Source organism: Leucoraja erinacea, chromosome 16 (genome assembly GCF_028641065.1).
Source record: "Leucoraja erinacea ecotype New England chromosome 16, Leri_hhj_1, whole genome shotgun sequence".
Lineage (NCBI taxonomy): Eukaryota > Metazoa > Chordata > Chondrichthyes > Rajiformes > Rajidae > Leucoraja > Leucoraja erinaceus.
Window position 1 is genome coordinate 33,438,293 of NC_073392.1, and position 14,143 is coordinate 33,452,435.

Genomic DNA, 14,143 nt, shown 5'->3' on the forward strand with positions numbered 1-14,143 from the left:
TTCTGCCCCTTTTGTGATACAGCCCGATAAGATGCTTTCTATGGTGAATCTGTAGAAATTGGTTAGGGTCAAGTCAAGAGTGTTTCATTGTCATATGTCCCAAACAGAATAATGAAATTCTTACTTGCAGCAACACAACAGATACGTAAACATAGTTACATCTATATAAACACATACACATAAAACAAACAAACAATAATAGTGCAAAAAGGCAAAACCGAAACCCCCACTCTATACAGTTCAGAGCTTATTTGTAGTGTATTTTATTGTAGTGTATATTATTTGTAGTAGCCTGCTGGCTGTAGGGAAGCTGTTCCTGAACCTAGAAATTACAGTTTTCAGGCTCCGATATCTTCATCCCGATGGCAGGAGTGAAATGAGTGACGGAGACAGGCTGAATTTCCTTAGTCTTATGAGGAAGTAGAGGTGGGCTGGTATGGTTTTTTTGGCCATCATGTCAATGTGGTTGCAATTGTTGGTCATATTTACATCCATGAACTTAAATCGCCAACCATCTGAACTTCAGTACCATTGATACAGACTGGGGAGTGTACTCCATCCTGCTTCCTGAAGTCAATAATAAGCTCCTTTGTTTTGCTGACATTGGGGAGAGTTGGTGCCTTAACGCCGTGTTACTAAGCCCTCAATCTCCTTCCTGTACTTCCTTAGTGGAAGTCAAGGCTGGTTTAAAGAACCGTTGTTCTGCAAGGCACTCTGTGTCGGACTTATTTCAGGACCATCTGTTTCCTGATATTACAAATAGGGATATTTGTGCCTGTTATATCCTAGTGCTGTGCTAATCCCCATCAGCAAAGCATCAGGGACTTACACAGCATTACATATGGCTTAACATTCTTAGTCTTGGATCAAGGTGAAGAGAAATACCGCTGGCCTCCCCACACATGACATTTACACACAGATGCATAAATGCAATTACCGGCCCAAGGATGTAAACTGAGATTATCTTTATGCATATTTACTCATGATATTTTTATGGAATCAAGCACAGCCAACAGAACCATTTCCTTTTATTATTCTCTTCATGTAATTTGCAACATAAAACTAATGCCTATCGGGGGTCAGCAAGAGCAAAAGTGTGGGCAAGATAATACTCAAACCCTGTCTGGTATGGCAGAGAGATTGTGAAATGTATGTTCAATTACGGCTTCCTCTGAGAAGGTTATGTAAGTCAAGTGTTCATCTCAGCCTAGTAGAAATGATGCATGCTTTCACATAAATCAGACAAGCCTTTAAGTTTAACTTCTAGTCCTCATGTTTCATGAGCGGTACATTCAGTTTTTGAATTAAGACCATAAGACATGGCAGCAGAATTAGGCCATTCAGCCCATCACATCTTCTCCGCCATTCAATCATGCTGATTTGTTGTTTCCTCTCAACGCCATTCTTCTGCGTTCTCCCCTTCACCTTTGGCACCCTTTGTAATCAAGAGCTTATCAAGTAGAATCAAGATCTGCAGATGCTTGTTTATAGCAAAGATAGACACAAAGTGCTCAGCAGGTCAGGCAGCATCTCTGGAGAAAAAGGATGGATGACATTTTTGGTCGGGACACATCTTGGACTTGAAGAAGGGTCAATACTGAAGGATTAGTCTGAAGAAGGTGCAGCATGGAAACAGGCCTTTTGGCCCACCGAGTCCATGCCGATCACCCCGTACACTAGCTCTATCCTACCCACTAAGAACAATTTACAAATTTACTGAAGCCAATTAACCTACAAATCTGTATGTCTTTGGAGTGTGGGAGGAAACCAGAGCACCCGGAGAAAACCCATGTGGTCACATGGAAAACATAACAAAAACCATAGAGACAGCACCCATAGTGAGGATGGAACCTGGGTCTCTGGCGCTGTATGGCAGCAAGTCTATTGCTGCGCCACTGTGCTGCCTATTGTTGCAAAAAAAATAATGTAATTGTACTTAATCCGTACACTGTGATGTGGTCACTAGGTTGGCATGTAATACCTATACTAATTGTCCTTGAGAAGGCAGTGGTGATTCTGGATGTGGGAGGAAACCGGAGCTCCAGGAGAAAACCCACGCAGGTCATGGGGAGAACGTACAAACTCCATACAGCCAGCACCCGTAGTCAGGATTGAACCCGGCACTCTGGTCTGGAGGGCAGCAACTCTACCGCTACACCACCATGCCACCCCAACATATTACAGACATATTGGTGCCCGCTGCAGCTAAAGTCACTGCAGTAACTATATCCATGGACTATCTCAGAGTGGAACATCCTTCCCGACACCACCAGATGTGCACTAACCTTGTCACTCTTCTAGTCACAGCTCGACAACTTGGACATGGATCATCTCACCAAACATGCCCGCATAAAAATCTAAATAACCTTTTTGAAACCAGTCCTCATGCGAGCATAACCTGCACGAGATAGCCCAACAGTTACATAGAAACATAAAAAATAGGTGCAGGAGGAGGCCATTCGGCCCTTTGAGCAAGCACCGCCATCCATTGTGATCATGGCGGATCATCCCCTATCAATAACCCGTGCCTGCCTTCTCCCCATATCCCTTGACTCCACTAGCCCCAAGAGCTCTATCTAACTCTCTTAAATCCATCCAGTGTTTTGGCCTCCACTGCCCTCTATGGCAGGGAATTCCATAAATTCACAACTCTCTGGGTGAAAAAGTTTTTTCTCACCTCAGTCTTAAATGACCTCCCCTTTATTCTAAGACTGTGGCCCCTGGCTCTGGACTCGCCCAACTTTGGGAACATTTTTCCTGCATCTAGCTTGTCCAGTCCTTTTATAATTCTATATGTTTCTATATGAAAACCCCTGATCCTTCTAAACTCCAGTGAATACAAGCCTAGTCTTTTCAATCTTTCCTCATGTGACAGTCCCGCCATCCCAGGAATCAATCTCGTGAACCTACACTGCACGGCCTCAATCACAAGGATGTGCATTAGCAAACAGAAGCAGAGCAAACAAAAAATAGCTACGAATGAATGAATGAATGAATACGTTTATTCGTCAAGTATTCACATACAAGGAATTTGCGCTGGTGCTCCGCCGGCAAGGAACAATTTGACATACAGTGACAGTTGGAATGATACATAAAACATTAAACATTAATAAAAAAACTTTATTGATTAAACATATGAATTAAATAAAATACCAGAGCAAAAGGAGGCTACAGATTTTTTGTTATTGAGTGGAGCTACTACTGTTTTTATGTGTGGCTGTGGCAGCTTTGACAATCCGGAGTTGCCTTCAGAGGGAAATGATTCAAAGAGTTTGAGGCCAGGGTGAGAGGGATCAGAGATGATCTTACCCGCTCGCTTCCTGGCCCTTGCAGTGTACAGTTCGTCAATGGAGGGAGGGTTGCAGCCAATGACCTTTTCAGCTGATCGGCCAATTCGCTGCAGCATCCGGATGTCGTGCTTGGTGGCTGAGCCAAACCAGACCAAGATGGAGGAGGTGAGGACAGACTCTATGATGGCCGTATCGAATTAGACCATCATTGCCTGTGGCAGATTGTGCTTCCTCAGCTGCCGCAGGAAGTCCATCCTCTGTTGCGCCTTTTTGACTGTGGGCTATCTACCATGTGCCAGTGTGTAAGAAGTAAATGTTGAGGTTGGTTGACGTGATGTCTGTCAATGACCCCTTGAAGGTAGACACAAGATGCTGGAGTAACTCAGCGGGACAGGCAGCATCTCTGGAGAGAAGGAATGGGTGACGTTTCGGGTCGAGACCCTTCTTGATCTTGGAGGCTTTGATCCTGTCAGGTTTTCTTGGTGCTGAATTTATCCCAGTGAGTAGAAGACCTGTGACTTGCGCCTTGCACGTTGTATAAAATTAATAGATTAAGACATCCCAGCTTCATCTAAATCATTAGATTAGCAGGTGATATCTTTAATACAATCATTCATAGCTACAGGGTAAAAGCTATTTAATTTATTGCTGATTTTAACATAAGGAAACATCAGATGATAAGGGTGATAGAAAGGATCTTACAACAGTGTTATTACTAAGTCTTTGTTAGATGCATATTCTTTGTCAAAATCACAGGATACCAGCTCTCCAGATCAACTTGCCCACTGGTATCTAATTTAGTATTGACCACCATGGCTAACGAAGGGCAACAGGGTTTTATAATTAGAGTTATTAGGTGTTGCTCTGAAAATTCATTCCAGGAAGTGATTTCGAAATACTGACTGCCTATTATTGCCAAGAAAGTGTGGGAATACAGGACCAAATAAGTTCGAGCCAGCACCGCCATTCAATTAATCATGGCTGATCATCCAGAATCAGTACATTGTCCCTGCTTTCTCCCCATATCCCTTGGCCCCTGGAGCCTACCACACAACTCAATATGATTATGGCTGATCTACTCTGGCCTCAGCTCCTCTTCTGTGCCAGCTCCCCATAGTCCTCAAGCATCAAGCACCTATCTACCACCTCAGTAGATACCTCCAAAGATCCAGCTTCCTAAACTCTGGGGGAGAGAATTCCAGAGACTCACAATACTCTGCAAGCCAAAGTCCTACATTCCTTTGTTTAAATGACCACCCCTTATCTTGTAAATATTTACCCTGTTTCAAGATTTGGCGGCATAGAGGAGCGCTGGTAGAGCTGCTACCTCACAGCGCTAGGGACCTGGGTTTGATCAAGGCCTAGGGTGATGTCTGTGCAGAGCTTGCACATTCTCCCCAGGACCATGTGGCCTTTCCCTGGGTGCTCCAGTTTCTTCCCACATTCTAAAGACGTGTGGGTTTGTAGGTTAATTGACTTCAGTACATTGCCCCTAGTGTGTAGGATGTGAAAGTAGTCCAACATAGAACTAGTGTCCAGGTGGAGGAAGGGACTGCAGATGCTGTTTTTCTAAACCGAAGATAGACACAAAAAGCCTCAGTAACTGGAAGTGAGAGCAATGAATATTCATACCACTGGGCTGTAAGCTGACCAAGTGAAATATGAGATGCTGTTCCTCCAACTTGCCTTTAGCCTCACTTTAACGATGGAGGAGGCCTAGGACAGAAAGGTCAGTGTGGGAATGGGAAGGGGAATTAAAGTGTCCAGCAACTGGGAGATTAGGTTGGTTCAGGCGGGCTGAGCGAAGGTGTTCTGCGAAACGATCACCCAGTTGCGTTTGGTCTTGCCAATGTATAAGCGTCCACATCTTGAACAACAGATACAGTAGATGAGATTGGAGGAGGTGCAAGTGAACCTCTGCCGAACCTGAAAGGACTGTTGGGGTCCCTGAACAGAGTCGAGGGAGAAGGTATAGCTACAGGTATTGCATCTTCTGCGGTTGCTGGGGAAGGTACCTGGGGAGGGGGTTCACAAAAAAGCTGGAGAAACTCAGCAGGTGCAGCAGCATCTATGGAGCGAAGGAAATAGGCAACGTTTCAGCCCGAAATGTTGCCTATTTCCTTCGCTCCATAGATGCTGCTGCACCCACTGAGTTTCTCCAGCTTTTTTGTGTACCTTCGATTCTCCAGCATCTGCAGTTCCTTCTTAAACACTGGGGAGGGGGTTGTTTGGGCGGGAAGGGATGAGTTAACCAGGCAGTTGCGGGGGGGAACAATCTCTGCGGAAGGCAGAAAGGGGTTGAGGTGGGAAAATGTGGCTAGTGGTGGGATCCCGTTGGAGGTGGCGGTAATTTTGGCGGATGTACAGGTCATTGATGGACCCATTGGGCCGAAGGTCCTGTTTCCATTCTGTATTTCTAAACTAAACCAAACTAAAGTAAGATTGTTCCAGTAGAAATATTTTGACATCTACCTTGCTATACCATTTGCTACAAAATATATGCATAGTCTGTTTAACCTTTACATTACACCATTGTGTATGTATATATATTTCTTATATATGTTTCTGATATGTTTCAATAAGATCTTCCCTCATTCCTCAAAAATACTTCCAAGGAAGAAAATAGTTCAGATATGCAAAGGGAGGTTTCACCCCAGCTTCATATTTCAGTTGAAGTCATATTTCCAGGTTGTCCACAGAATGTTTCTTCAGTAAGTCAGGCTGAAAATCTTTTGAGTTTTTAAAATGCTTTTACAAGGCTTTCAAAAACATATCAGCCCATTGCTGGTTCATGATCGCTAGTTAGACCATAACACTTAGAAGCAGAATTAGGCCATTTGCCCATCGAATCTGCTCCACCATTCAATCATGGTTGATCTATTTTTTCACTTTCAATCCCATTCTCCCGCCTTCTCCCTGAAACCTTTGACGCCTTTACTACTCAAGAACCTATCAAATTCCACTTTAAAAATACCCAATGACTTGGCCTCCACAGCCACCAGTGGCAATAAATTCCATAGATTCACCACCCTCTGGCTAAAGAAATTCCTCCTCATCTCCATTCTAAAGGTGTTGTCTTTTGATTCTGAGGCTGTGCCCTCAGATCCTAGACTCTCCCACTAGTAGAAACATCCTCTCCACATCCACTCTATCGAGGCCAACTGAGAGAGATTAATCCCCCACCAATCAACAGGGTTAGTACGGGTTAGAGTGGAAGTAGGGCAATACTTCTCTGTCCAGAAACCGGTGCCCAGCTCTGTGGCAGATGCAGATCTCGGGATAATTATAAGTGGTGCTCAAACCTACAAATGGTTGGAGGTATCTACTTCTTGACCATGGAGCCCACCTGACACACCCCAGCATTGTGCTGAGCCCATTGCCACATTTCCTCAACTACCCCTGCTCCACTGCTCCAGCTGCCTCCCTCCCCCTTTCCACCCTGTGTTCCGCTGCTGTGCACTGGAAACATTCTGAAAATAGTTAAGAGTTTAGCAATGTAGAAACAAGGAACTACATTGAATTCTACATTGCATTCAATGTAGAATCCAAAAAGGTTCCAGAGCCTTTCTGGATTATCCGTTTTGCCAGACCATCAGAGGTGCCATGAGGAGTCAAAAGGTACCAGAACAGTCCGCCCACATCCCAAAGATATGCGGGTTTGTAGGTTATTTGGCCTCTGTAAATTTTCCCTGGGTAGGGAATGGATGCGAAAGTGGAATAACATGGAACTAGTGTGAACTCGATGGGCCGAAGGGCCTGTTTTCATGCTGTGTTTCTAAACTAAACTTCACTAGTTTCAACCTACTGTGCAAACAGTTTTTTTAGATGTGCTCAGCCAAGAGCATTGTCTGTATGAATTAATATCGTGGATTTCACACAATCACGGTTTGTTTTTTAATGAGCTGAGGTTGACAAGGCAGGAGTTCAGCACAGGCTTCAGCACTAATAGGGTCAGGTGGGTGAAAGACAAAGCAATTTCCTGGAGCACTCTTTTAATGAAAAAAGGTCTGGTAGGGACTTATAATGTGCTTCACGTACCTTGATGGTTACAAATTCCTGCAAGATTTGCAATGTTAACCAACTTTATGTTGAGGTGGCCAATTAAAAAAAGACTTCACCTGGAATGAGCTGTCAGAGGAAGCTGTAGAAGCAGATATATTTATGAGTTTTAAAAAGCATTTGGACAGATGTGTGGAAAGGTATGGTCTAGAGGGCTGTGGGCCAAATGCAGGTAAATGGAACTAGCCCAATATGCCCACTGGGTCGGCATGGACAAACCGGGCTGAAGGGCCTGTTTCTGTGCTGTGCAGCTCTTTAACTCCGTGATTCTAAATGTGTGTAAGGTATGGGGAGGGGAAAAAAAAACATTGAAAGGAAGGTGCTCCATTTTTCTGGAAGTCCATACCGAGCTAGCTTGGCGGACGCTGGGGCAGACCTACTCAGTTGATGAGAAGGGAAAGGCACACTTAGAGGCTGCAACAAATCAATAAAGGGAGGAAAGGATAATTCCACCGATTCAAATATTCTGTGACTTTGCGAACACTGAATCTGAGCATTACTAACTTTACTGGACGATGAAAATAAATCAAAATACACTTAAACAGAACCTCTGCAAGCACTAAAGCACTTCCGTTCTATTACTGAATTGCAGAAGACCTCTGTAATCTAAAAGTCATTGATTTATCAATGTGAATACTGCAATGCATTATGTACTTCTGTTTCCCGATTAAATCTTTGTTTCACTCTCTTTTCTGCTATTCAGAGGATCTGATGTGAGGTAAGTCTGAATATATTAGACGTAAGTTATCTCTTGTAGTCTGTGCCAGTAATTCCAAATGTGACTTTAAAATTGAAACAGCAACGCTGTGATAAGTGTTCTGAGAGCCATGCTGTGAATTTGGTGGTGTGGTATTCAAAGATCTCTCCACCTCTTTGTGTTTAAGAGTCTTCTGAAAATCCAGGATAGGATCCTTGACTTCTCAATGATTTGTCGAGTACTGCTGCAGTGTTTAAAACTTTTCATCCCAGTACAATAGGTATATTGCATTAGAGCAAAGCATTAACATATCTGCAGATTAGTTTAGTTTAATTTAGAGATCAGCATGGAAACTGGCTCTTCGGCCCACCAAGTCCAATTGACCGGCAGTCACCCTGTAAACCAGCACTATGCTACACACTGGGGACAATCTTTAGGATGTGGGAGGAAACCGGAGCACGTCCAGGTTTGTAGGCTAATTGGCTTGGAAAAAGTAGAAATTGTCTCTAGTGGGTGTATGATAGTGTTAATGTGCGGGGATCGCTGGTCAGCTCGGACCTGGTGGGCCGAAGGGCCTGTTTCCGTGCTGTATCTCTAAAACTAACCTCATCATTTCACTGCAAGCTCCTACATTCAGCTTCATAAAATCAAGTTGATCTTTATATTTTACCAGACCAAGTGTCCCTGTCACACAGGAAGCCTGGTTCACTAACGCAACCCGTTCCCCCAACGCAATATTCTATCAGTCATCCATTGCCCCCAACTATGCAGGTGTGGTTCATTTCCCCTCATCCCCCAGCACCCTCCCCCTCCTCTTCACCCTCCTCTTCTTTCCCCTCTCCTCCTCCCCTCCTCCACTCCCTCCCTCAATCACTCCCTCCCTCCCTCCATAACCCCTCTCCCCTCCCTACCCCTCTCCCTCTATCTGTTTAAATAACATTAAACAATAATCCTCTCCTCATCCCCTCCCCCATCCCTCCCTCTCCTTACAACAATGTAACAAGTCCCTCATTGCACTGGGAGTCCTGACTTTGTTAACATTGTAACATTGGAACACTGCTGATGGACAATTTATGTAAATGAGATCCCATTGTGACGTCATAGTTGCTAACTGCCACTGCAACCTTAAATGATTTTTTTCAAATTATTTTGTAAAGTTAAAAATGTGAGTAACTTGTAAATTATGATATCAATCTGAACGATACTTGATAAACACACACCACAAGACATTTGTGAGCAAGGTGGTCCAAAAATTGTAGCGTTATCGTGTACCATTTTGGCGTAGGTCCAGGAGCACATATGCACCAGATACGCACACCCGCAGACAGAATCACAAACAAGATGAGAGTTTTTCATTTAGTTTAGAGACACAGTGTGCAAATGGGCCCTTTGGCCCACCGAGTCCATGTCTACCAATGATCACCCACACACTAGTTTTAAGTTATCCCCCTCTCAGATCCTACACACTAGGGGCAATTTACAGAAGCCAATTAACCTTCAAACCAGCACATCTTTGGAGTGTGGGAGGAAACCGTAACACTCTTGAGAAAACCCACGTGTTGAAAGGGAGAACATACAAACTCTGTACAGACAGCACCCATTGTAAGGACCAAACCCGGGTCACTGGCACCGTAAGGCAGCAACTCTACCGCTGCACCACTGTGCCACCTCATTGACTCCGTTAACTTAAACAAAACTAAATATCTGTGAGGCTTCATGATGAGGAGAAGGAATGATGGGAAAACAGATCCCCTTCCACTTACATTCCTTCCTCTGTCATCACATTTTGGCCTCTTTTCTTCTTATCTCCTTATCTCATGTTTTTATTTTTCAACTCTGGTCTCTGTCTAACCAACTGATAATCAAACCATTACCCCCACCTGCATCCACCTTTTACCTGCCAGACTTTGTCCCGCCCCATCTCTCTTCCAGCTCCCCACCCCAACCTATGTCCAAGACACCTCACATGCTCTTCCCCTCGTACATGACTTCCGTTTTCCAGCCCCCCACTCCCTCGTCTTCACCATGGATGTCCAGTCACTCTACATATCTCCGTGACAACGACATACAGTGACAGATAGGAATGGCACATAGAACATTAAACATTAATAATAAAACGTTATTGATTAAACATGTGAATTAAATAAAATACCAGAGCAAAAGGGGGCTGCAGATTTTTGGCTCAGCACTTCAACTCCCCACTCCCATTCCGAATCCGACCTTTCTGTCCTGGGCCTCAAGAGATGCTGCCTGACACGCTGAGTTACTCCAGCACTTTGTGTCTTTTTATATTATAGTGTTCCACAGTGCCAGTGAACAAAAACTTTCCTACCCCAAGTTAAGGACAACTAAATAAAATAAGAGAAGCAGGAGAAACTGTTTCAAAATTTAAACAGTGCTCGGAAACTTAATATCTGCATAAATGGGAGAATACATTCCTGTCAGATTCAAGAAGGAACCGGATAGCTTCTCAACACCAAATGAGTTCCAGGAATCTTAGCAATGGGGAAATTAATTTAGTTTATTGTCACATGTACCGAGGTACAGCCAAAAGCTTTTTTTGCATGCTAACCAGTCAGCGGAAAAACAATATATGATTACAATCGAGGCATCCACAGTGTACAGATACATGATAAAGGGAATAATGTGAATAACGTTTAATCCAAGATAAAGTCAGTAACGTCTGATGAAAGATAGTCCAAGGGTCTCCAGTGAGGTAGTTAAGGACTGCTCTCTAGTTGTTAGTAAGGTGATTCAGTTGTCTGATGACAGCTTGGAAGAAACTGTCCCTGAATCTGGAGGTGTGCGTTTTCACACTTCTGTACCTTTTGCCCGATGGGAGAGAGGAGAAGACAGAGTGGCCACGGTGAGACTCATCCTTGATTATGCTGGTGGCTTGGTCGAGGCTGCATGAGGTGTAAATGGAGTCAATGGAAGGGAGGTTTGTTTGTGTGATGGTGTGGGCTGTGTCCATAATACTATCCAATTTTGGATGAAGCTGTTCCCAAAACATGCTGTGATGAATCCTGATAAAATGCTTTCTCCGGCGCATCTATAGATGTTGGCGAGGGTTGTTGGGGACATGCTGAACATAGGTGTCTCTCTTATCCAGATATTCCAGGGGGGAGATGGCATTATCCGTAGACCTGGTATGGCAGTGGGCAAACTGCAGTGGGTCAAGGCTGCTTGGCAGACTGGATAAAATGTGTTCTATAACTAGCCTCTCACATCATGTCATGGTAGTGGATGTCTAGGCCACTGGACAGTAGCCGCTTAGGCATGAGATCCTGCTTTCCTTTGGCACCGACAATAGGAGATTTACATAACTGAGTTATTGATTTGATTGATTTAAGCTCTGGTATTACTGGCAATGTGACGAGGCATTGGCATGAAATGATTGAATTTGGAGAGATGGGAGGGAGGTTGGTTAGTGGGGATGTTTATGAAATCTCATAATGAATCTTTTTTTCTCTCCCTCCTGCAGATCGACATCCAATGCTGCAGCCACCTCATAACTTGCCAACATCACTGAGATTAAAAACGCCTTTAATCACCCCACCAACACAACGATACTGACCTTTTTAACTGAAGAAAAAAATGGGAAAAAATAAAGAATGTCACAAGGGAAAAGCAACCACAAAAAGAATAATAATACATCTGCAAAGGCTGCCATGTCCCCTGCTCCACAGGTTATAGGAAATTGCTGCTCCAGAGATATACTTCCAGCAGTATTCTCTGCAGAACGACAAGTTAGGCACAGTACTTCACTGCAAGGAGCCTGGATCAAACAGTATGTATTCACCAAACAGGATTGACTTTGCAGACATCAGGTGCACACAACCTTTGTGTACAGCAGTGTTGGTATTTGATTCTGTACTTCGTTCTGTACTTTCACGACAAGACTGTAAAGTTGATTTGATATTTTTCTGTACAAACAAAAATGATGAACTATATAGTGTAAATTCTACTAAATACAGGGTAAGATAGGATATAGTGGCACATGTATAAAGAATTTTCACAAGATGTTGCTACGTGCCGGCAGGCTTTCCCATCGATCATTTGTTATACTGGGGGTGACAGAGGGTATATTATGCAAACTCTCCAGTTTAAAAACATATGCTGCTTTATTAACCTCCCTCAGCTCCTGGTCCAAATTGCTGTTCATAGCAAGGTTAGTCCAGTTTGGCCTAGCGCTCAAAAGAGCTGATTTGGTCTGGGTTGGGATCCTTGGTGTTTGCTCTCCAGTGCAATTGCTTCAATTTGCACCTTGTGCTGGGAACACTGGTCACCAAGATGTGTGCATGTGATTAACAGGAGAAAGAGCTTTCCATCCTCCACTTCATCTGAAGGCCCTCCTCCATCTTTTTCCATTAGAATGTACTGCCAGGCATTGCCCATCTCCATCCTATTAAGACCCTGGTCTAAATTTTGAAAATCTGAAATTTGAAATTTAATGACTGACTGAGACCCTGAGTGCATGGCCTTTGACCCTAAGGCCAACCGCTGGTGCTGACCCCTCTGTACTGATACTGAGGATGCATCGTTCCCCACAACCATGGGTCAGCTCACCTGCTGTGATGGTGAAAAGGTGACTGGCCCACACTTGGGCCCTGGCGTTTGGTGCCACAGTATTGGCAACCAGAAGGAGGGGGGTTGATTCTGAAGGTCAAATGTGTCCTTAGATCCAGGCCATGTGAGAGTGGTGGGACTGGGTTGGCATTCAATGATTTAAAATGTGTTTGTAATTGCTTTGTTTAAAAAAAAAGATTTTATTCAGGCAAAAATAATCCACTGTGCAGAGTCGGATGGCACGTTGAGGCTCCCTCTTCACTCACCCTTCCTATTTGACCTGGACTATATCTCCCTTTCGTTCTCGTCACGCTGAATAACAAGCCGGAGGCAAATGAACTTGAATTCATTTAATATCTTCAGGTTACAAGAACTGACTCCAAGCCCACCATGAACCAGATCTGTGGGCCGTCAGAGTCTCGTGAATTCCACAGACTCGGAAGCAAAGTGAGCAGAGAGGAAACTTGAGTTGAGTACCGTGGAGATGCCTTTCGAGGGTTCCAGTTGGGCAGAGAATATAGGTGGGCCTGGCCAGAGCTTGCGGATGGCCACCATTTCCACGCCAAACACCTTGCCTTGCAGCAGATTGTCGAGGTGCCCGGCAAAGAGCATGAAACAATACTTTGGCTGCTGCTTAAACAAGGAGAAGACAACTAACAATAATGTATGCTTCGTAGCTTCTACTTATGTTTGTTGATGCTAATGGCTCACCCATCCAGTGGCAGACATGGAAAGCTCAATGTGGAGCGCACATGAGTGATCTTGTTCACCCAGTTAAGAAGGAACTTCTGAACCAGGGTGATCGCAGTGAAAATTGTAACTGATTGAGTTCCAGTTCTGATATAATAGTAAATAACGTTAGTAGATGAGGTAAAAAATGAACAGATATTTGAAATGTAGTTTGGAACATTTAAGAATCGGAGGCTTCACATATTAATCATGTTTTACATTTAGTGAGTACAAAAGTGATTGGAAGGAAATTTGTATTAAGTCGCTGGCACAGTATATCTGCCAAGGGTGGAACTCAGTCATCAATGAAGAAAATGCATAGAAGTGACCATAGATGTAATTCACCACTCTCTTGTATTTAATGATAGCAACTGAAGATGACACTCTGTCCCACACTCCCAGTGTTTCTGTAAACAGTGAAAATGGTGAATACTAAACTGTAGAAATAACTATTATTTTACTCGTAACTCCAGTTTACTTCACTTATAGATGTCCTCTAACCCGAATGGCGATGCAGATAGGCTACGCCAAGCTGGGCAGGCCCAATCAACTAGTGCAACTTCATCATTCCCTGTAAACCTATCACAAGAAATTGAGCATTCATTTATTTTAAGACGTCTTTTTGACAGATTGTATCACAAATTAAGAAGAGATATTTCTGCACTTCAACAGGAAGTCTCAATGCCATTCTGGATAATTGCCACCTGAACTTGCATCCATAGCAAGGAAGAAATTTGGCACAAAGTAGCTTGTGATTAACTATAAATCATAAAAGGGAGTAAGGTGGCAAGGCAAACTT

General features: G+C 43.7%; 1 protein-coding gene across 2 annotated transcripts in view; it reads left to right on the forward strand.

The window, feature by feature from the left end:
• Positions 1 to 12,482, forward strand: part of lhfpl4a (LHFPL tetraspan subfamily member 4a) — a 200,708-nt gene extending 188,226 nt beyond the window's left edge. Inside the window, exons 4-5 of one of the 2 annotated variants that reach the window (XM_055648100.1) lie at positions 8,053 to 8,067; positions 11,531 to 12,482. In XM_055648100.1, the coding sequence (XP_055504075.1) occupies positions 8,053 to 8,061 (9 nt within the window). In that variant the 3' untranslated portion in view covers positions 8,062 to 8,067; positions 11,531 to 12,482. The remainder of the gene's footprint in view (positions 1 to 8,052; positions 8,068 to 11,530) is intronic. The other variant, XM_055648099.1, reaches the window with a different exon arrangement.
• Positions 12,483 to 14,143: the final 1,661 nt, after the last annotated feature.